A 24165-nucleotide genomic window follows, 5' to 3' on the forward strand; every position below is an offset into this window, starting at 1 on the left:
CCATGCCCTGGCTCGGTGTTTCAAAAAAGGAAAGCGTGCCGGGGACGTTGTTAACAAGAGGGACGATGCCAGTGATGGTGGAAAGGATGCGGCCTTTCCTAAGTAAGTATCCAGATGGGGAGGCAGCGCGGTTGTTGTTTAAGGGGTTTACTGAGGGGTTTAAGATACCGTGTTCATTGGAGGTGGTGCCTCCGGTGGCTTGGAATCTGAGATCCGCATTGCAACACCCAGGTGTGGTAGGGAAAAAATTGGAAAAAGAAGTAAATTTGGGACGAATGGGGGGGCCATTTGGGGAACAGCCGTTCAAGGCATTTGTGGTGTCACCATTGGGCGTGGTACCAAAGAAGGAACCGAATAAGTTTTGGTTGATTCACCACTTATCATTCCCAAAAGGAGGTTCGGTTAACGATTTCATTGACCCTGAGGCATGTACGGTGTCGTACACTTCATTCGACGCAGCAGTCCGATGGGTCCGGCGATATGGAAAAGGAGCATTGATGGCAAAATCAGATATAGAGGCGGCTTTTAGGCTACTTCAGGTTCACTCGGATAGTTTTTGGCTGCTGGGTTGCCACTGGCAAGAGCAATTTTACGTGGACAAGTGTTTGCCCATAGGTTGTTCGATTTCCTGCGCCATGTTTGAGGTTTTCAGTTCCTTCTTGGAGTGGGTGGTAAGGGACGTGTCGGGGCTGGAATCTGTGCTCCATTATTTGGATGACTTCCTATGCATAGGCCCCCCTTCCTCCAATGTGTGTGCGATATTATTGGCAACGTTGCAACACATTGCGGAACGATTTGGGGTGCCCCTGTCTGCAGAAAAAACGGAAGGCCCCAAGTCAGAGATTAGCTTCTTGGGGATTGTGATTGATTCGGAGGCAATGGAATGCAGGTTACCGCAGGATAAATTAGAGGATCTGCAAAAAGTAATCAGAGAAATACATGGGATGAAGAAAGTACAGCTGAGGGTACTGCAATCATTGCTAGGAAAATTGAATTTTGCTTGTAGGATAATACCAATGGGTAGAGTTTTTTGCCGCCGGCTGTCAGCGGCTACAGCGGGGGTAAAAGCACCGACCCATTTCGTCAGGCTTAACAAAGAGCATCGTGAGGACCTAAAGATATGGTACCATTTTCTGATGGAGTACAATGGGAAGTCGGTGTGGATGGAGGGCCCGGTAAGTAATTTCGACGTGGAGTTGGTTACAGACGCGGCGGGCTCAACGGGCTATGGGGCATATTTTCAGGGGCAATGGAGTGCGGAGCCTTGGCCAAAATCCTGGGTGGAAGCAGGATTCATTCGCAACCTGGTATTACTGGAATTGTTTCCGGTGGTATTGGCTATAGAGTTGTGGGGACAGTCTTGTCAGAACCTAAAGTTGCGATTGAATTGCGATAATATGGGAGTGGTGCAGGTAGTCAATCGCATGTCAGCGTCTTCCCAACCGGTCATAAGGCTTTTACGGCAGTTGGTGTTGCGATGCTTGCAATTGAATATTTTCATATATGCTGTCCACATACCGGGGATTGATAACACACTAGCTGATTCACTGTCTCGGTTTCAGTGGGACAAGTTCAGGGCTTTAGCTCCGACTGCAGAGTTCGAAGGAATTCCTCGCCCGGATTGGATCTGGGAGCTAGCATTGGAGTCGTCGTGGGATGGATACAACGGTCTGTGAGTGAGTCCACTTGGGTGGCATATGTAAAGGTATGGAAAGAATGGTCTGAACTTATCCGGGATGCTGAGGTTGGTGAGAATGGCGGGGAGGTGAGATTCATGGTATTATATTTTGTTGCAAGGAATATGGAGAATAGGGTGGGTGTATCGTCTATTGGAAAAAAGTTGGCAGCATTGTCATTTCTATTTAAGCTACAAGGACAGGAGGATTGGACAAAAGATTTTTGGGTGAGGCAGGCCTTAAAAGGATACAGAAAGGGTCGCAATAGCAGGGATAACCGCAGGCCTGTCACTTTTCAAAACTTGGTATCAATCTGTGGGCAACTAAGGTTGGTGTGTGAATCACGTTATGAGTGTTTACTGTTTACGGCGGCCTTTTCGTTAGCTTTTTTTGGGGCTTTTCGGGTAGGGGAGTTGGTTAGTCCGTCCAGACGGGAAGCTGGAGGCATATTGGTTCAGGATGTAAGCATTCTCGCTGATAGGGTGGGCTTACGGCTGAGGAGATCTAAAACCGATCAAGCGGGAAGGGGCATAGATGTGTGGTTGTTCGCCCTGCCGGGTTCAGCAGTATGTCCTGTAAAAACTGTTAGTGCTTTTCAAAAAGTTAGACCGTTGGGTGCGGGGCCATTTTTATGTTATGTAGACGGGTCACATTTATCAAGATTTCAATTTGTGGCCGTTTTTAGAAAATGCTTGTATGAGGTAGGTTTGGAAGGAAAAGCTTATGCCTCACACTCCTTCCGCATTGGGGCGGCTACAGAAGCTGCCAGATGCGGGTTGGATGAGGCGGCGGTTAGAAGAATAGGGAGATGGGAATCGAAGAGATTCCATTCTTACATTCGTCCTCAACTGGCGGTAAAATAAAAAAAAAAAAAAAAAAAAAAAATTTAAAAAAGGTTTTGATGTTGCACGCAGATGGCGTGGTAGTATTAGGGTATTGGCGTCAATTTTCCTTGTTGTTTTTTCATTTCAGATGGAGTGTCTCCACGCCTCGTCTGGATACTGGGACACTCGTATGTCTGCTGGGGGGCAAGGAGAGGGGATGTGAGACCCGATGGGAGGCAGTTGGGCATATCCAGGAAGGTGGCTTTGATCAGGTGGCTAGGAAAACCAGGTATGATGTGGGGTAGAGTAGTGCCAGAGGTGGAGCGACATGCATGGCTCGATAGGCCTCCGGATGTGTTGGTTATTCACGCCGGGGGCAACGATTTTGGAGTAAGTACAGTCAGGGAACTGATAGCGGATGTGAAGGCAGATCTGTTACGCATCCGTTCAAGGTTTCCGCATACATTGCTGTTGTGGTCGGACATTGTGGCGCGTATGGTGTGGCGCAATGCCAGGTCGGTTGAGCGAATAAACAAGGCACGTATAAGAGTGAATAAGGTGGTTGGAAGATTTTTAGTGCAAAAAGGGGACTTTGTGATTTGGCATAGAGAGTTGGAGATTAACGTAGGCCTCTATTTGAAAAAAGATGGGGTTCACCTCACGGATGTGGGGACTGATCTTTAGTCCATGGGATTGCAGGAAGGAATTCAAAGGGCTTTGCGGGTGTGGAGGGGCCCTTAAAGATAAGGTTTCATCCTTTCGGGCTGTGGCTGGTTTTTGAGGTTGGTCGGTGACGGTAGCGGTGAATAAAAGGTTAAAAAAGGGGTGGGGGGTCATCAATAGTATGGCCCCTCCTGTGTATTCAGAAACGGAATACCGGTATGTTGCACTGCGGGCAGGGGTTGTCTCCGAGCGGTACAGTTAAAATCATGGTGCTCGCATTGTACTGTTGTTGATGGGTGGTAAAAAAGGGGTGTAGCTCCGTCACTGACCAACAGATTGGTTTAAAAAGATGTTGAACTTTATCTAAGGTTATATATATATGTTATATATATATGTTATTTATATATTTAAATTTTGATATTGGAGTAATTTGATACGGTTGTTTTAATAAAGAGGCTGTCGTGGCCATTTTATACTCCAGAAATATGGTGTGGTCTCATTATTGAGGAAAGAAAGGGGCGGAGTATAGGTGGCTTTTAATAAGTTAAAATGGGGGGAAAATCTGGACTACACTGGTCAAGTGAGGCCCAGAACAATAAAAAGAAATGAAATGAGTGGAGGGCCGGGCATGACAGTGTGTCTAGGGGACACATAGGGTTAAAGTTTTTGAAAGTTAGGGGGGAGGAGAGAGAAGGAAAGTTGGGGGGAGTGGACAGATAAAAGGAGGGGGCGGTGACAGAACGGGCAGTGTGTAAGGGAAAAGACAAGAGGAGGCAGAATCTCCCACCCTCCCTCCCTAGGTGACGTTTGGTTTGTTCTGGTTAATGTGTGTGTTTTTCGTTTCAGGATCAGAGGACGTGAGTCGTCATGACAGCTGGATGGCTGGTTTTTGAGGTTGGTCGGTGATGGTAGCGGTGAATAAAAGGTTAAAAAGGGGTGGGGGGTCATCAATAGTATGGCCCCTCCTGTGTATTCAGAAACGGAATACCGGTATGTTGCACTGCGGGCAGGGGTTGTCTCCGAGCGATACAGCTGGAGGCCTTATCAGTTAAAATCATGGTGCTCGCAGTGTACTGTTGTTGATGGGTGGTAAAAAAGGGGTGTAGCTCCGTCACTGACCAACAGATTGGTTTAAAAAGATGTTGAACTTTATCTAAGGTTATATATATATGTTATATATATATGTTATTTATATATTTAAATTTTGATATTGGAGTAATTTTATACGGTTGTTTTAATAAAGAGGCTGTCGTGGCCATTTTATACTCCAGAAATATGGTGTGGTCTCATTATTGAGGAAAGAAAGGGGCGGAGTATAGGTGGCTTTTAATAAATTAAAATGGGGGGAAAATCTGGACTACACTGGTCAAGGAGAGCGGCAATTTTTCTAAGCATACTGCACACTACTGGATGGTGATTTTCGTTTACTGCTCCAATACCACAAAAAAAACAGTTTACAATATACCCGACAACACCTTCACAGGCCTCATCACCCTTTTTTTGTGATATTCGTGCAGTAAAGGCTTCTTTCTGGCAACTCGACCATGCTGCTTATTTTTGTCCAAGTATTGTCATATTGTACTCCTTGAAACAACCACACCATCTCTTCCAGAGCAGCCCGTATTACTCCCGAGGTTACCTGTGAGTTTTTCTTTGTACACAAAGCAATTCTTCTGGCATTTGTGGCTGCAATCTTTCATGGTCTACCTGACCTTGGCTTGGTATCAAGAGATCCCAAATTTTCAATTTCTTAATAAGTGATTGAACAGTACTGACAGGGGGGGCAGGAGGCGGAGCCTAGCGGAGCAGACATGCATTGTTAGAGCTCCACACCGCTGAGGAGAGAAGAGAAGGACAAAGCGGAGCCTGCAGGCTCAAAAGGTATCCATTTGAACCTTTTTGCCCCAGTGAAAGTTTGGGCAGGAAATATGGTACTGGGAGGAAACCGTGGCAGAAATAAAAATCACCTCACAAAGAGCTCACAGGTACTCACTGCAGCTGAAGCAGCTCCAGTCACCTCACAAGATACAGCATCAGGGCGCTCTCACAGACAGAAAATGTCACAGCAAGACTCTCCATTTGAGTCAGATACAGAACAAATCCTCTCACAAACTTCTCCACAAGACTCCTCAGCATCCCCAGTAATATTATTACAATTTGAAAAGATGCTTCATAAGGCTTTAAAACAAACCTCAGACCAAATAACAAAAAGCCTAACCAAAGAAATAAGAGAGCTGGGAAACCGCACCGCAGCCTTAGAAATAAAAATGGATGAAATTGAAATTACAACCCAAGAAAATATAACAGAATTGGAACAATTAAAAAAAGAGAATTTAATACTTCAAACTAAGCTCGAAGATTACGAAAATAGAGCCAGACGTTCAAACTTGCGCATAAGGGGAATACCTGAAACTGTGACAGACCTGCAATCTACTATTACTGCTCTATTACAAGAACTAAAGCCAGATATCCCTATTGAACGTTTAGAACTGGACAGAGTACATAGAGCCCTCACAGCCAAAAAGAAAGATGGACCCCCACGTGATATAATCACAAAATTTCATTATTACAGAACGAAAGAACAAATACTAATTGCTGCAAGAGAAAAAAAGGAACTTAATTTTCAAGGACACAATTATCAAATTTTTGCTGACCTATCCCAACTTACTATTACTAAAAGACGATCCATGAAACCCCAACTAATGGAACTGCAACGCCACAACATTATGTATCAATGGGGCTTCCCCTTTTCAGTCAGATTTAACTACAAAGGTACAATTTACAGAATCCGATCAGCAGATGAACTACAACAAACCCTTTTAAAATTAAATCTGACAGAACCCACAAGCAGCAACACTCCCACACGCAGAAGAATGGCATCATCTTCACCTTCAGGCAGCACCCAGAAAATTTCAGAACAAAATGGAAATCATCATTCTCACAAAAGAGGCCGTTATGCCACATCATCCATGGACCAAGAAGATTCAATGGACTGACATCCTAATTCCTGATATCTCTTCATTTATTATACTAAGAGATGGTTCTCTATAAAAAACCTATATTTGTAACTGAATGTAACTGCATTCTGATAGTCACACACTGTGTGGGATCATGTTACATTCCAGTTATATTTCTTATTACTTCTGATTCATATAGCCTTAGAATATATAAGTGAAATAAGGAAATTCTTGTTCAGTTATATATTATCAGGTAATAACAATAGATTTATTACTTTTTAGGACAAATATGTTCAATAACCCAGAAGTAATGGAAGCTTTTTCTTTCTTTTCTTAAAACAAATATATTATTACCTAACTAGTTCCTAGAATTATGTTTTTTGTTTATTCTAATCTGAAGCAATACAACCTCAGTTTTATGAGTTAACATATCTAAACAGTTACATATGAATAAAATATGTAATTGTTTACTCTAAAAGGGTTAAAATCCCAAAATAATTCAAACTATCTTCATCAATACCAAAGTTATTAACAGTACCTTTCTAACTGAATTATTTAGCCTAGGGCAAGACTAACCATATACAACCACCCTGGAATAAATAATTTCAACAAAAACTATATTCTGCACTCCAATTAATGAAACATCATTTTGATGTCTTTTGACATAGCACTTCTCTCCTGTAAGCGGAAGATCCGTGTACCCCCATTAGCCCTCCTCATTCTCCCAACCATATTATGTGGGAGTGTGACGAAGGCACTTATTCCCCTGAGAGAGATATTTATTCTCTTTCACGGGTAAATTGTGATTACTTGCAAAAAATAATTTATACAATGTATCATCTAATCTCATATGTTTTTTGTTTACTCTTTACTCCAGAATTCACTGGTTTCTTTTCTATCTATTCATCTCTTCAGTCCACACAGGTTGATCTGTGCAGTCAGCTCTGCATAACAAAAAGTAAGTCAAAACTATTTGATCTATTGCCATGGCACCACTGAATATACTTTCCCTAAATGTTCAGGGAATAAATGTCCCTCAAAAAAGGACCAAAGCCTTCCGTACTTTCCATAACAAGAAGGCTCACATAGTATGCCTCCAAGAAACACACTTCACCAAAGATTCTACTCCAAAATATATTTCTCCTTTTTATCAACAAATTTACACGGCTTCTGCCTGTACCAAGCAAAGGGGAACTCTAATTGCATTTCACCGATCCACACCATTCACCTTATCATCAGAAATTAAAGACCCAGAAGGTAGATACCTGATACTAATGGGTTATATAATGGATACAGCAATCACGGTGATTTCCTACTACGCTCCTAACAAACAACCTACACCATTCCTCTCACATATATTACAAGTGATTAATACACACAAAATAGGAACAGTGATAATGTGTGGGGATTCGAACCAGGTCCTCCTCCCATTTCTAGATAAATCACCTTTTACACCATCCAAAATAACCTCTAGATTACCTTTTTCTCAACTTCTTTCCAAATACAATCTGGTAGATTCGTGGAGAGAAAGTAACCCAATGAAAAAGAAATTCACTTATTTCTCGCACCCTCATCAAACCTTCACCAGAATAGATCATATTTTTCTAACAATAGGAATGATACCAGAAATTATTGCATCAGATATAATTCCGATTCCGTGGTCTGACCATAATGCAGTATACACTACTATAGCCTCAGCCATACCAAAAGCGCATGACCCAACGTGGTACTTACCAGACAAACTTACAAACACCCACTACATCAGATGGCCATTGAACAAGCTTTAAAGGAATACATATCAATTAATAATACAACAGACATCTCCCCAATGACACTGTGGGAAGCTCATAAGCCTGTCTTGCGTGGTACAATACAAAGACAAATGGCACTATTTAAACGGGAACGCAAAAATCTAGCAAAAATATCATTTCAAGATATCATTTCAAGATAATCCATCTCAGAGTACAAAATCTCATCTGGAAAAATCTAGATTGGAATACGATCTATTTCTCACTGAGTCAGTTGATAAATCCCTCAAACGCTCCAAACACAATTTCTACATGAATACAAACAAACCAGGTACATATTTGGCTCGGGCATTAAATTCAACTAACAAATCTTTCAAACCAATACGTTTGAAATTATCAAAAAATGTTTACACTTGTAATCCAGTTAAAATAGTCCATAAATTTCACTCACATCTCGCAACTTTATACAAGACAAACAATGAATTTAATCCTACAGAGGCTGAATCCTTCTTCTCAAAAATAACCTTACCTGAGTTATCTCAGAATCAAAAAACCAGTTTGGATGAGCCTATAACTATAGATGAAGTTGCTAACGCCATAAAAGACCTAAAACTTAACAAAAGACCAGGCCCAGACGGCTACTCGGCTTTATACTATAAAACATTCTCAGAAATACTCTCTCCCATTCTCACTGAAACTTTTAACAAACTTCTAGATGGACATTCTTTTCGGCAAGAAACACTAATGGCAATTGTTTGTATGATCCCAAAACCCCTTTCTGATGATACTTCCTGTGTGAATTATCGGCCTATCTCTCTGTTAAACCTCGATATTAAATTATTAGCAAAAATAATAGCAAAACGCCTCAATAGCATTATAGGAAAATTAATACATAGAGATCAAGTAGGCTTCATGCCAAATAGACAGGCAGGTGATAATATACGCAGGGCAGTGTTATTGGCACATATTGCTAAAAAATGGAAAATCCCTTTATGTTTTCTATCTCTCGATATTAAGAGGGCATTTGACACAGTATCCTGGCAATATATGCAATATTCATTACAAAAATGGGGTTTTGGACACCACTTTTTAACATGGATCAAAGCATTATAAAATAAACCCAAAGCCTATATAAAATATGCTGGATACAAATCTGAAGCCTTTAATATCGAAAGAGGTACCCGACAGGGTTGCCCATTATCTCCCTTATTATTTGCCCTTATACTCGAACCCATGGCCCAATACATCAGAACAAACCAAACTATAACTGGCATTGAAGTAGGAGGTATTACACACAAATTATGTATATTTGCAGACGATATATTACTTTTTCTATCATCACCACAGGTCTCTGGTCCTAACTTAATACCAGCTCTTGATGGATTTGCAGCCCTATCCGGCCTTATGATTAATCCTAAGAAATGCCTAGTGCTTAATATTTCACTCACAAACATGGAATTGATCCCGGCTAGGGCTGCACTCCCATTCACATGGGCAGAAAAATCAATCCCATATCTTGGAATTCATTTAACAGCATCTCATTCTGACTTAGTCTCAATCAATTATCCTCCTGTATTAAGACAGATCACAAATCTAATAAAACAATGGTCGCAACTTCCTTTATCCTGGATAGGGAAGATTAATGCAATCAAAATGACTATTCTACCCAAATTGCTTTATCTATTCAGAGTCCTCCCTATTCCAATTCCTTCCTATTTTTTGAGAATAGTACAAAAAAGAGCAACTTCGTTTATATGGGGCTCTTCTAAACCACGTATACCTATACACACACTACATCTTCCCAAAAATAAAGGAGGCCTGGGATACCCTAATTTTACTAACTACTACAGAGCAGCACATTTGGCCAGTCTGTCCAAATACCATGCAAAACAGGAAATCCCATTATGGGTATTTATAGAGGCTTCAGAAAATGACCCTCTATTAATATCAAATTTATTATGGCTTGATCCTAAAGACCGCTTTAAAATTCATAATCCCATAACTAAACACTTCTTATCTCTCTGGGATAAACTAAAAACCAAATATCAGTTACAATCTCCACACAATCCTCTCCTTTCTTTTATCAGAAATCCGGCCTTTTATCCGGCATGGATCTACCCAAATTATTTTAAAGCTTGGACAACATCAGGCATTCAGACACTAAATGACTTCATAGCATCTAAATCCTTTCATTCCCATCGCTTAGAGAAAAATATGATCTACCAAACTCTGAGATATTTAGATATCTCCAAATCAAAAATTTCTATACACCATTCCTAAAGGGGGATACACCATTATCCCAATTATACATTTTTGAATCAATATGTACAAAAGATCCATTTGCTAAAGGTACAATTTCATCACTTTATAATCAATTATATGGAGTAGCAAATCTTAATAGACCCTCTTACGTTCAGAGGTGGGAGGAGGACCTGGGACGAACTTTAGAAGACACGGACTGGTCTAACATATGGCTCACATCTAATTCATCTTCACCCAACATCTTAGCACTGGAGACAAATTATAAAGTCCTAACTCGCTGGTACCTTGTACCCGCTAGAGTGGCAAAATATTCACCTAATACCTCAGCTCTTTGTTTTCGAGGATGCCCAGAAATAGGCACATATTTACACATATGGTGGACGTGCCCAGTAATCCAAACCTTCTGGAAGGAAGTCTTTGTGATTGCATCTAAAATATTTAAAAAAATAATACAACCAGATCCATATTTAACTTTACTTAATCTAAAACCGGAATGGTTAACACTCTCTCAATTCAAACTTATGATCCAACTAATAACGGCTGCAAAACAAACAGTGGCCAAGGCATGGAAATCTCCTACATTGGTACTAGCAGAAACAATTCACAGAATGAATAATACAATGTCCCATGCTAAGATGGTAGCCATCGATCAAAATCAAATTCCAAAATTTGAAAAACTTTGCCATCCTTGGATAAAACAACAGTTCCTGTCAAACTTCAATGACTCTGTCCTGTTGCCATGGTAACAGATTAAATGACTTACAGAGACACCCATTCTAAGGCTTCAAAGAGAACTAAAAAGAATAATAAACTGATGAGCGGGACAACCTTGTGGACCATACCTCTACCTTTCAACCTTTTTTCTTCTTTCTCTTTCCTTTTCTCCACCTTACGATTAAAGCTCATTATCAGAATTTATTTGACCTATATACACTCTACTTGTAAACAATATGTATAGTAGGTATAAATCATTTAAATACCTACAAAAGTAACTAAGGAAATGATATATATCTTTAATTTAGGTTTACGTGAACCCAATGTTTAATATTTGAAATTTCATGATATTTACCTATATAAACCCTACTGTAAAACAATGAGCTTACTTTATAGATCCTTGTAAACTTACTTTATGTATCTTTATAACATTGTATACTCAATAAACTTCTTTTGACAAGGAACAGTACTGACAGGCATATTCAAGGCTGTGAATATCTTTTTATATCCTTTTCCATCTTTATAAAGTTTCATTACCTTGTTATGCAGATATTTTGACAGTTATTTTCTGCTTCCCATGGCTCAGTATCTAGCCTGCTCAGGGCATCCACATGAGAGCTAACAAACTCGTTGGCAATTAATACACAGACACTAATTGCAATTTAAAAAGCCACGGATGGGGGAAATGAATCTTTAATGTCTGTACCACAGCCAAACATTCCAGGGTATGTAAACTTTTGATCAGGGCCATTTGGGCGATTTCTGTTTTCATTATGATTTAAAATGAAGCCAAACAACTATGTCATAATAAATGGCTTCACATGATTAATGAAATAATGTCACGATTTCTGGCAGGGTATGCAGACTTTTGAACACCACTGTATCTGTAGAGACTGTCATACAGAAGGCTTTATCTGTACTTTAAAGTTATACTAAAGTTTATCTTTTTTTTTTACCATAAAAAAGAGGTTTATACTTACCTGCTCTGTACAATATTATTTTACAGAGCGGTCCCTTACCTCCACTTTAGCGGTCCCCCACTGGTGCTGTCCGCATCTTCTTCATGTGGGTGTGCCCATAAGAAACCATGCAGGTACACTCCGGAGCTAGGCTGTGTGCATCCATAGACACACACAGCATGGCTCGGACAATTTTTACAGGGAAGCAAATACAAAAATAAAACATAGTGAGGCTGTTTTAATAAAAGGATTTGAGAATTTTCACATAAATTGTGTGAATGTTCTCTTTAATTATCCAATCATTTGCAGATGAAATAGTAAAAAGGGATTTTCTGTTCACATGAATATTTGAAGCAAATCTTCTTAAACGCTTTAGTAAATCAGTCAATTGTCAATTAATAAGATATCATGTTAAGTATTTTTGTCCATAGTTTGCAAATATACTTATGTGTACATGAGAGCAGACATATTTGCTCATTACCAGCGCCACTGCTAGAAATTATGGGGCCCTGTATAGCCTACATGATGGGGCCTCCTTCAACCATGTTCTTGTCCTCACCCCTGTCCCTGCCCCTGACCCTGGCTCGAAACAAAATGCAAGTTTGTTGCTGTTTACACATGCATGTGGGGCCAACTTGTGCGTTCGCAATAGCACGTAAGCATGAAGGAGCGGGGGCAGTTTAAACTTATTTTTATTTTTATTTTATTAAAAATTTAAAAAATTTACACTGTATCTTTAATTTTTTTTTCTTTCGCAAGGGATGAGTAACATCCCTTGTGATAGCATGGGCCATGACAGGTCCTTTTTATGGAGAGATCAGGGGTCTTTTAGACCACATATCTGTCCTCTGGCCTCCAAAGCATCTGATCACACCAAGATTGGTGTGATCAGATGCTTGTTCAAGCCAGTAAAGGCTTGTATACATTAGACCGAAACTGTAAGCAACAAAATCCTTGTTGCTTCCGGTTTCTGAAGACACGTGGTGGAAGGAATTTATTTGATTTATTTCAGGTACTTATATAGCGCTGTCAATTTATGCAGCACTTTTACATATATATATTGTAATGACATCCATCCCTCTCACTGTATCCCAAGAACCAAATGCTACTGGTCGCACTGGTGGGACCCCCTTCCACTGCCTGTAAAAGTAATTCAGGGGCTTCTTAGTCACTAGGATTACTTTTACTTTGTGCAGAATCGCACAAATCATTGCTGCAGTGATGGCCTAGATATCACCCTTCCAATCCAGTGACGTATTGGTACGTCGCTGGACGGGAAGTGGTCAAAGGGGATTGGTTTGGGAGGTGGTACAAATGCAGCTCCACTGCACATGTTTACTGCTCCCCCAACTAAATTGTAAAGTAACATCTCACCATCCTATGATCATCAGCATTACAATAATCATCACTGGCAGCACAGTAAGCAGGGGCTCTATCATAGCTCTGTGCCACATGGCTGTTGTTTGCTGACTTTGTTAACTTATGGATGTGCTGTATGTAACGGACTGTAACACAGTACAGCCATAACAAAGTCAGCACCCTCAGCAGCCATGTGACACAGAGCCACGATAGAGCTGCTGCTTACTGTGATGATTATTGTAATGCTGATAATAAATTGCTGTGCTGTGAGTTATAAAAGGATGCAGTGAGGATTCTATCCTCACTGTGTCCAGTGCAGCCACGCTCTCCATCAGATGTTCCCTGTCAGCCACTTGCCACCTTGCATCTCAGCACCTGAGAACTGGAGGCAGGTGCCGGGCACGGGGCAGAGAATCGGCTTAGACTAATTAAGCAGCGGGGTACATATGATGTACATACGCCCTGAAAATGAAGAAATGTAACCTCCTCTGCGCTCACCTGGGCCCCTCTGTTGTCCTAATGGGGCCCAGGAAAATTATATAACCCTGTTCCATAAACAAGTAGGAGCGGGGTAGAAGTTTATCAAGCTCGATTTTTAATTTTTTTTATTTAATACGTCAATGAACTGTAATGTTGCCCGGGCCCAGCTGTGTAGCTGATGGGGCCGAGCCCGGTACAACAGGCCCGGCTGTCCTGGCCCTGCTCATTCCGTATATAAACTTTGCTTCCTGTGCTGTCTGTACTGTGTACAAATGCATGCAGTATATTGCCTTATTTATTAAAGGAGTTGTAAAGGCAGAAGGTTTTTTATATTAATGCATTCAATGCATTAAGAAAAATACCTTCTGTGTGTAGCAGCCTCCCCAGCACCCCCAGTTACTTACCTGAGCCCCATCTCTCTCCAGCGATGTCCACGAGTGTCTTAGTCATCTGGGACTCTCCTACTGATTGGCTGAGACACAGCAGTGGCGCCATTGGCTCCCGTGACTGTCAATCAAAGTCAGTTAGCCAATCAGGGGAGAGAGGGGGCAGGGCCAAGTTGGGGCTTCGTGTCTAAATGGACACAGGGAGCTGCAGCTCGGCTCAGATGCCCCCATAGGAAGCTGCATGCTGTGGGGGAACCCGACAAGAGGGAGGGGCCAGGAGCAGCGCAGAGTGACCCGAGAAAAGGAGGATCCAGGCTGCCCTGTTTGTTATTTTATTTTATTTTTTAAAAGGAGACTTTACAATCACTTTAAGGTCTCCAGCTCAGGTCTTTTTCGTGCATTTTTCACTTACATTGCAGGCTTAAAAAGCTGAGTTGAATTTTTGTGCTATGTCACTTTCTACCCTGGACTTTTATGGCAATCAAGTATTAGAAAATGGGAAAAAAAAAAAAAATAGGAAATTGTTATACTTTTGCATAAAAATGATCAAGTGCCTTGTATGTAATCCCAGTCTGGTGGATAAATGAAGAAAACCTGGCTGCTAGGTAGCTACACCAGTCATAATAGCACTGCTTAGTGATAAATCACAAGACATAATTAAGTTTAACTGACAGTACATCTTAGCCTGCATATAACTGCCAGTATTCTAGTAACAACTGCCTCAAGAAGTCTATTTTTGCTGTGACAAATATCCATAATTTTCTCCTGTTTAATGTTTTGCAGACTGCAGGACCATCAACCTTTTCATTAGGAAACAGGAGCAATCGCTGTGATTTAGACTATACAGGTAATCAATCTCTAAGGGAAACCAAGTTAAATAGATAGCAAAATGTTACAATAGTGATTGTTTTTTTTGTGCAGGCTGTTGACATGTTGTGTGACGGCAGTAAAATCATAGAATTAGGAGTGAGTCATGAGGATGTCACCCATGTAATTTCACATTACATTATTAGGGATGTAGGAATAACAACACAAACACTATTGCAGTAATGTTTTATTGTGTGCCATTGGCAATGGTTAGTACGGTCAGTTTAGTAGAAGCCATTTTGAAATACAATGGATGCTACAAGAAATAAATCAGGCATGCCATTGTCAATGTAAAACCAGCATTATTATAATAAATAGGGGATTCACAACATATAGTCTCACCTGCTCACCCCCCACTTCAACGCATTTTACCCCACTAGGGACTTAATCATGAAGATAAATATTTATTATAGTAAAGCTAGTTTTACATTGGTGACATCAGTGTGTGGCCAGTTCATTTCTACCTGACAAGTGGCACAGCTGAGCAGGGATGTGTTCCTGGACAGGCATCTGATGGGAATTGGTGGTACAGGGAAAGAGGCCAGGTTGGAGTGGCATAGCTACTATTGATTCCACAATGGATGTTGAGTCACAGAAGAGGAGTAAGATTCAATAAGATTTACCCAGCAAATGGCAGGACAAATCTGGCAGGCTTCGTCCTATGTATTATATGACATTCAATGGGTGAATTGTTAGGGTAAAACATTCCCAAATGAATCTGCATAGTACAGTAGCAGCTATTTTTCACCTTTGGGTGAATCTGTTTTGGGCGAATCTTGTTAAATAATAGGAATTCATTAACTGATACTTGCTATCCGTGGTGCTGAAACTGTGAATAAGAACAGTTTCAGCAATACTGGCAGGCAGGCATGTAGGCCTGCTATTCCCATAGCAAGGGAGAGGTCTGCATGCAGAACTCTAACACTGAAAGGCACCAGCCTTTTGGGAACCCTAGTGCCCAGAAGGGGGTGTTTGGAAGTAAGGGCTAATGTCACACCTACAACGCACCTAGGTGGTTGTCCCTTCCTCAAAGTGAACTGGTTTTAGGGGCCCTTTAACCCACACTACACAAAAATGACTTTATTATTCTTTAACTAATATTTACCTTTCAAGGTTCAAACAATCTCTAAAGGTGTCCCACTGTGTCCAGTCCAGAGTCAGCAACTTAAAAGAATGGAGAGCACAGCCTCTCCTGCCCCAAATCCTCTCTCTGCTCAGAAGACCACAATTCCATGAAGAATTTCCCGCACTGGGCATGATTTTAAATGCCCAGGGAATTTTTGAGAAAGGGTCCCCAGGGCGTTGCTGAATTCTGTGTTCCGAATTCATATGTCCTTAAACACATACAGCACTAAAACGTGAATACTGCTCCACAGACACTCCGAAACTTACTGACTTGCTCAAATGCACTCGGGAAGTTGCAGAAATGAGAGAGGTCGTATATATAGCTCATGATAACCCTTCCATGTTCACTCACACCTGGGCCTACTGGCTGCATTACCAAGAATCTGCAGACTTCATCAAACACACGGTGAACTCTTAGAAAAACATACCCGAAGCCAATCTACTTTCTCAATATATTAACCATATCCGAGAGAGGCAGAGGATGCTCATCTCAACCTATCCCCACCTAATCCAACTCTCTCCCCCTTTATCCTATGGCCTCCCCCCTCTTTTCTTTTTTTTTTTCTTTATTTCTCCTCTCTTTCCTTCTCTATCCTAGCAATTGTTTTCATGGGCTTTTGCCTCTAATAACAATAGATATTAGATTTTATCCTTACTAGCCAACTCCTTTTAGGAACCCTCAAAGTAGGAACATGGTTCTTAAGTACTCTGTTCAGCTTGGACTCACTAACTCCCTATACCCCCTAAAAGGCCCTCTATAACACCCAGATCATTCTGATAGTACACATTACTTGGCTGTTCAGTTGTACCCCCTCTTACTTATTATATGCACTCATGGTACTGAATGATACATTGTACTCAAGGGGTTGGCTACCCCATTTTATTTGTAATACTCTTGATTTACCCTAGTTGCCTCTCATGGGGATTTGTTTATATTTCTTGTTTTGTTACTTACTTTAAGTAACCTAAACTTAATCTAACTAAAAGTGAGTACCACTCTGTACAGTATCCAGCTGGTGTATATTTCAGCCTGTGCCTCCCGGGCATCAGAAAACTCTGGGGTATGACATACATGGGCTGAGAGTCCAGTTTTTATGTAACCTTAAAATTGTAAACAGGTGTTGGCTGAAAGTGAAAAAAAAGATATGGGAGGTAGGGAGGGGAAAGTAGTATAGAAAAGAGAAGGGAAGGAAATTAGTGAAGAAAGGAAACTATTACCAGATATGTGCGGAGAATATACAGAAGAGGTGAAAATTATTTTGGAAGCGAAGTAAGAAGAAAGGAACATCCTTGGCTTTTTGATTCAAAGTCTAGTCTTCAAATACAATATATGATAAGAGAAATTACTAAGAAATGAGAAACAAAGCCCTCAAATACACTCACCGGCCACTTTATTAGGTACACGTGTTCAATTGCTTGTTTAGCACCCCCTAGCATTGTTAGAGGGCTAGAGGTGAGATTTTTGTTTAAAGTAGGTACATTTGTGCAGGCTTGGCTGGCAGCTAAGCCTGTCTGTGTTTTCCTGGGTTGAGCAGAGATCCAGAGAGAGCTGGATGACTCACAGGCAGCATCACTGAGACACCCCCCCCTATTTCTATAATGTGCTGGAACTTTCTAGAAAGATGCGAGGGGGAGTAAGGTGGAGCTGCCGGGAGTATTCTGAGGGCCCTGACCAATCCCCAACTTGGATTGGCAGGGGACAGGCCCCTTCATATACTCTGGGTCAGCCCAGCTGGGGAGGAGAGTTCAGGTGGAAGCCGAAGATGGAGTGTTAGGCTGTCGTGGCCTTTGCGGGAGCTCCCCAGTCTGTAGGGGGGTGACCTTGGGCCTGGGTGGAGATGGGACCTTACCAAAACCATGGAGGTGTCCTGGCCAGGAGGCACTGGGAGCAAGGAGAGGACAGTGGGAGAACACTGCCGGGCAAGTCTCCAGGATCAACAGGAACAGCCAAGAGGGCTGGTGAGTGACATACAGTCAGGAGGACTGGGATGCACGCCTGAGAGGACTGGCATGAAGCAGTCTAGGATGGGTGCAGAGCCACTCAGGAGGACTGTGGTGGCACGAGCAGTAGAAAGGGGCAGCTGCAGCCAGAAGGGCTGAGAGTGCCTGAAGAGGCGGTGCTGGAAGCAGTAGCCACGTGTAAGACAGCTAGCACTAAGGACTACCATTTATTTTTGCTACACCATAGGGGCCCTCTGTCCCGGCCTGCAAAGGGCATTTGCTTGGGTCTGACAGAGCCATTGTCAGATCCCCACATCAGTGCTAGCTGGTCCTAGGAGTTATAGTCTGTGTCAGGAAGGGCACGCCAGCAATCAGGATGGCAACCATAGATGTCCCCCTGTTCGGCATGTCCCACTGAGAAGGGCTGCGCGGGCACGTTTGCGCACACCTATGCACACGCGCACAAGCTTGCGCACCAGTGCCGCACGAAATGCCAATGTTGGCGCGCACGCGAGCATGTCCGGTGTCATTTGTGGCACTAACAGACTATTAAACTGCCTTACTTCCTTGGATCGGTGCTGTCGAGTCTACAGCATTACCTGTTATCCCTGATTTTCGCTTGCCTGTACCTGCTCCAGTTGACCTACCCGGCTTGCTCCTGACTATCCCTGCTTATCTGCCTGCATCTGACCTCGAACTGTCTTGACTATGTTCCTGCCTGTTCCTTCTGTTAACTTGCTGCCAGCCTGTTGCCGAACTTTCCTGTACCTGAGACCACGTTCCTGCCTGCTCCATCTGCTACCTCTCTGCCAGCCTGTTGCTGAACCTGCCTGCACCTGACCCTACTCCAGTGTCCACACGCTCTGGACTCGTGTGCCAATGCTTCCAGTCCATCTGCCTGCACCTGCCTGAGCTCATTTCTAGTCTACAGTTCTGGTCCAGCTCATCCACTAGCAATCTTGCCTGGCACTCGTGCCAGTGGCGTAGCGTGGGTTGTCAGCACCCGGGGCAAGGCAAGTAATTTGCACCCCCCCCCTAACCTGCGGACTTTTATCACTCCCCGAGTCCCTTCAAATACAATAGTACTGACCTACCTGATTCCTATACTGACCATTACACACTACACTGACCACTATACTATACTGTCCACTACACTAAGAACTACACTGACCACTACACTACACTGACCACTACACTACACTGACCACTACACTATGCTGTCCACTACACTAAGAACTACACTGGCCACTATACTGTCCACTACACTACACTGACCACTATACTGACCACTACACTGAGAACTACACTGTCCACTACACTATACAATACTGACCACTATACTACACTGACCACTTTACTGTCCACTACACTGAGAACTACACTGACCACTACACTAACCACTATACTATACTGACCACTACACTGAGAACTACACTACATTGACCACTATACTGTCTACTACACTACACTGACCACAATACTACACTGACCACAATACTACACTGTCCACTATACTACACTGTCCACTACACTGTACTGACCCTTATACTACACTGTCCACTACACTATACTGACCACAATACTACACTGACCACAATACTACACTGACCACTACACTGTACTGACCACTACACTGTACTGACCACTACACTAAGAACTACACTGACCACTATACTGTCCACTACACTAACCACTATACTGACCACTACACTGAGAACTACACTATACAATACTGACCACTATACTACACTGACCACTATACTGTCCACTACACTACACTGACCACTATACTGACCACTACACTAACCACTATACTGTCCACTATACTATACTGACCACTACACTGAGAACTACACTACATTGACCACTATACTTTCTACTACACTACACTGACCACTATACTACACTGTCCACTATACTACACTGTCCACTACACTACACTGTCCACTACACTACACTGTCCACTATACTGACCACAATACTACACTGACCACTATACTACACTGACCACTACACTGTACTGACCACTACACTACACTGACCACAATACTACACCGACCACAATACTACACTGTCCACTACACTGTACTGACCACTATACTACACTGACCACAATACTACACTGACCACAATACTACACTGACCACAATACTACACTGTCCACTACACTGTACTGACCACTACACTACACTGTCCACTACACTATACTGACCACAATACTACACTGACCACAATACTACACTGACCACAATACTACACTGTCCACTACACTGTACTGACCACTACACTACACTGTCCACTACACTATACTGACCACAATACTACACTGACCACTACACTATACTGATCACAATACTACACTGACCACTACACTGTAATGACCACTACACTGACCACAATACTACACTGTCCACTACACTGTACTGACCACTACACTACACTGTCCACTACACTACACTGTCCACTACACTATACTGACCACTACACTACACTGACCACTACACTACACTGACCACTACACTACACTGTCCACTACACTGTCCACTACACTATACTGACCACAATACTACACTGTCCACTACACTGTACTGACCACTATACTACACTGACCACTACACTGTACTGACCACTACACTGACCACTATACTACACTGACCACTACACTGACCACAATACTACACTGTCCACTACACTACACTGTCCACTACACTACACTGTCCACTACACTATGAAAAAAAGGAAGGGGTTTGCCTGGATCAACCACGGATAAAGTTACAAAAATTGGATAGTAGTAGTAGACTCAGATATTCATCCAGAGAGATTAAATGGATGCAGTTTGGATTGCCTTAAGACGCATACAAAAAAACAAGGAAAAAGAGTTCCCCCAAAGGAAGGCAAGTAATCCAAACACAATCTGCCAAAAAACAGTAAATTTATTAAGCTACAAAAACACCACACAATAATAATGCAAAAAATGGACAATATAGGGAATTATCAAATGACCATATTAAAATTGATAACGTTATCATTAAAAACACCGGAGCCGCGGCCAAACATACTCCATACATACACCAATCACAGCAGTAACTTCTACCAAATTGGCCAATATCATGTAAGGGGAGACCTCAAATCAGTCCAAGTATGAATGGTAAGGTTGTATGGAAGTATGGGTGGATGAATGGATGTGAATAGAAAGGGGATGTTTTAGCATCACATAGAGACTAGTGGCAGTCCGGGAGCAAGTCCCATAGTATAGATAGAACAGTTGGATAGTTCGGCAATGACTACTGAAGGTAATTAAAGCCCAGGGTATGCAGGCAAAGCAGTGGTGTTAGTAGAGAGCAGTAGGGGGAGCAAACCGACCCAGACTGTGTAAACTTGTATATATTGGAGTGATACTTCTCTCACCAAGTGGATCAGCAGCTCATGATGTCGTAGGCTCTACCCCAGATGATATGGATGTCAGACCAAACTGCATTTGCATTTGCCGTCAGACAGAAAGTATCCCGCTTCGTTGGCGCCTTCAGTAAGGAGATGGTAGCCGGCCGTCAGCTGTTAATCCCGATCATCCATTCAAAAACACCATGAACTCGCGGCTCCGAGGTGACGTGCTGACGTCACGTGCTGACGCGTTTCACCAGCCAATCACCGCTGGTTTCCTCAGAGCCCTGCGGGATACTTTCTGTCTGACGGCAAATGCAAATGCAGTTTGGTCTGACATCCATATCATCTGGGGTAGAGCCTACGACATCATGAGCTGCTGATCCACTTGGTGAGAGAAGTATCACTCCAATATATACAAGTTTACACAGTCTGGGTCGGTTTGCTCCCCCTACTGCTCTCTACTAACACCACTGCTTTGCCTGCATACCCTGGGCTTTAATTACCTTCAGTAGTCATTGCCGAACTATCCAACTGTTCTATCTATACTATGGGACTTGCTCCCGGACTGCCACTAGTCTCTATGTGATGCTAAAACATCCCCTTTCTATTCACATCCATTCATCCACCCATACTTCCATACAACCTTACCATTCATACTTGGACTGATTTGAGGTCTCCCCTTACACGATATTGGCCAATTTGGTAGAAGTTACTGCTGTGATTGGTGTATGTATGGAGTATGTTTGGCCGCGGCTCCGGTGTTTTTAATGATAACGTTATCAATTTTAATATGGTCATTTGATAATTCCCTATATTGTCCATTTTTTGCATTATTATTGTGTGGTGTTTTTGTAGCTTAATAAATTTACTGTTTTTTGGCAGATTGTGTTTGGATTACTTGCCTTCCTTTGGGGGAACTCTTTTTCCTTGTTTTTTTGTAGCTGTCCACTACACTGACCACTACACTACACTGACCACTACACTACACTGTCCACTACACTATACTGACCACAATACTACACTGTCCACTACACTGTACTGACCACTACACTACACTGACCACTACACTACACTGTCCACTACATTACACTGTCCACTACACTACACTGTCCACTACACTATACTGTCCACTACACTATACTGACCACTACACTATACTGTCCACTACACTACACTGACCACTATACTACACTGACCACTACACTGTACTGACCACTACACTACACTGTCCACTACACTGTACTGACCACAATACTACACTGTCCACACCACTATACTGACCACTACACTATACACTATACTACACTGTCCACTACACTATACACTATACTGTCCTGCCTAGTCTTCCTATACTGACACTACATATACGGCGCCTGTCTCTTCTCTCCCCCCCCCCCGTTTATCTATTTCTTACCTTATTGTGTTGCCTCGGTCTGGAGGATGAGAAGACATCTGCCCCGGCGCTCACACTCTCGTCTCCCCTGCGCTCCGGCCGCCATATTCATTTTTCCCGGCGCACTGTGATAGGGCGAATGGGGGTCATGTGCAGAGGCGGGACTTCAGGAGCGACTGTGATCGCGGATAGGCCAGCCCCACGCCGCACATGACCCCCATACGCCCAATCACAGGGCGCAAAACACTAGACATGGCGGCGGAGCGCGGGGGACACAGGAAAAGAAATTAGGAGGAGGCAGCCAGTAGTGACACTACTGGCACGAAATTGCGCCCCCCTAAATTTCGCGCCCGGGGTCACGGCACCCCCCGCACCCCCCACGCTACGCCACTGACTCGTGCGACTCTGCACTCCTGCGCCTCATGTTTTTTCTATCAGGGGCCTCGAGTCAGAGGTGTAAGAGAGGCCTCCCTCTTCATATCAGACTCTACCACCAGGTACTTGACAGTCTGCAAGCAAGTGTATGTGCTGGAGGTTGATTAGAAGAGATTGTATATTGTATACTGGAGTGTATATAGTTGAATCCCTATAAATTTTCCTTCAATCAAGAGGGCATCCCATATGTACCCTATCCCCATCCAAGTTCTATTCCCCTATAAAAAAACAAAAAAAAAAACAAAGCTGCAAGGACTTTTGACTCTGTGTGACTGGAAATTCATGTGCCTAGCTGTGCAGGGTGGGAGACGACCACATTCACCAGCGACACTTACGGAGGTAGCACTACATCTGGTAACACAAATTGCTAATAAACCGATCAGAATGGGGAAGAAAAGGGATTTAGGTGACTTTGAACGTGGCATGGTTGCCGGTGCCAGATGGGCTGTTCAAAAATGGCTGATCTACTGGGATTTTCATGTACAAACATCTCTAGGGTTTAAAGAGAATGGTCCGAAAAAGAGAAAATATCCAGTGAGCAGCAGTTGTGTGGATGTAAATGCCTTGTTGATGTCAGAGGTCAGAGGCGAGAGGGCAGAATGGGTTTGAGAGGATAGAAAGGCAACAGTAACTCAAATAAACACCGTTACAACCGAGGTATTCAGAATACCATCTCTGAACACACAGCACATCGAACCTTGAAGCAGATGGGCTACAGCAGCAGGAGACCACTCCGGGTGCCACGCCTGTCAGCTAAAATTGGACAATAGAAGATTGGAAAAACGTTGCCTGGTCTGATGAGTCTCAATTTCAGCTGCAACATTCAGATGGTAGGGTCAGAATTTTGCATAAACAACATGAAAGCATGGATCCATTGTGCCTTGTATCAATGGTTCAGGCTGGTGGTGTAATGTGTGGGGGATATTTTCTTAGCACACTTTGGGCCCCTTAGTACAAATTGAGCATCGTTTAAATGCCACGACCTACCTGAG

General features: G+C 42.6%; 1 protein-coding gene across 4 annotated transcripts in view; it reads left to right on the forward strand.

The window, feature by feature from the left end:
- The window catches only part of LOC141114803 (cyclic nucleotide-binding domain-containing protein 2-like), a 218222-nt gene that overhangs the window by 165199 nt on the left and 28858 nt on the right, over nt 1-24165 (forward strand). For all 4 annotated transcript variants that reach the window (XM_073608422.1, XM_073608423.1, XM_073608424.1 and 1 more), the window contains one exon: nt 14812-14875. In XM_073608422.1, the coding sequence (XP_073464523.1) occupies nt 14812-14875 (64 nt within the window). The remainder of the gene's footprint in view (nt 1-14811; nt 14876-24165) is intronic.

Source organism: Aquarana catesbeiana, linkage group LG01 (assembly GCF_042186555.1).
Source record: "Aquarana catesbeiana isolate 2022-GZ linkage group LG01, ASM4218655v1, whole genome shotgun sequence".
NCBI classification, from domain to species: Eukaryota; Metazoa; Chordata; class Amphibia; order Anura; family Ranidae; genus Aquarana; species Aquarana catesbeiana.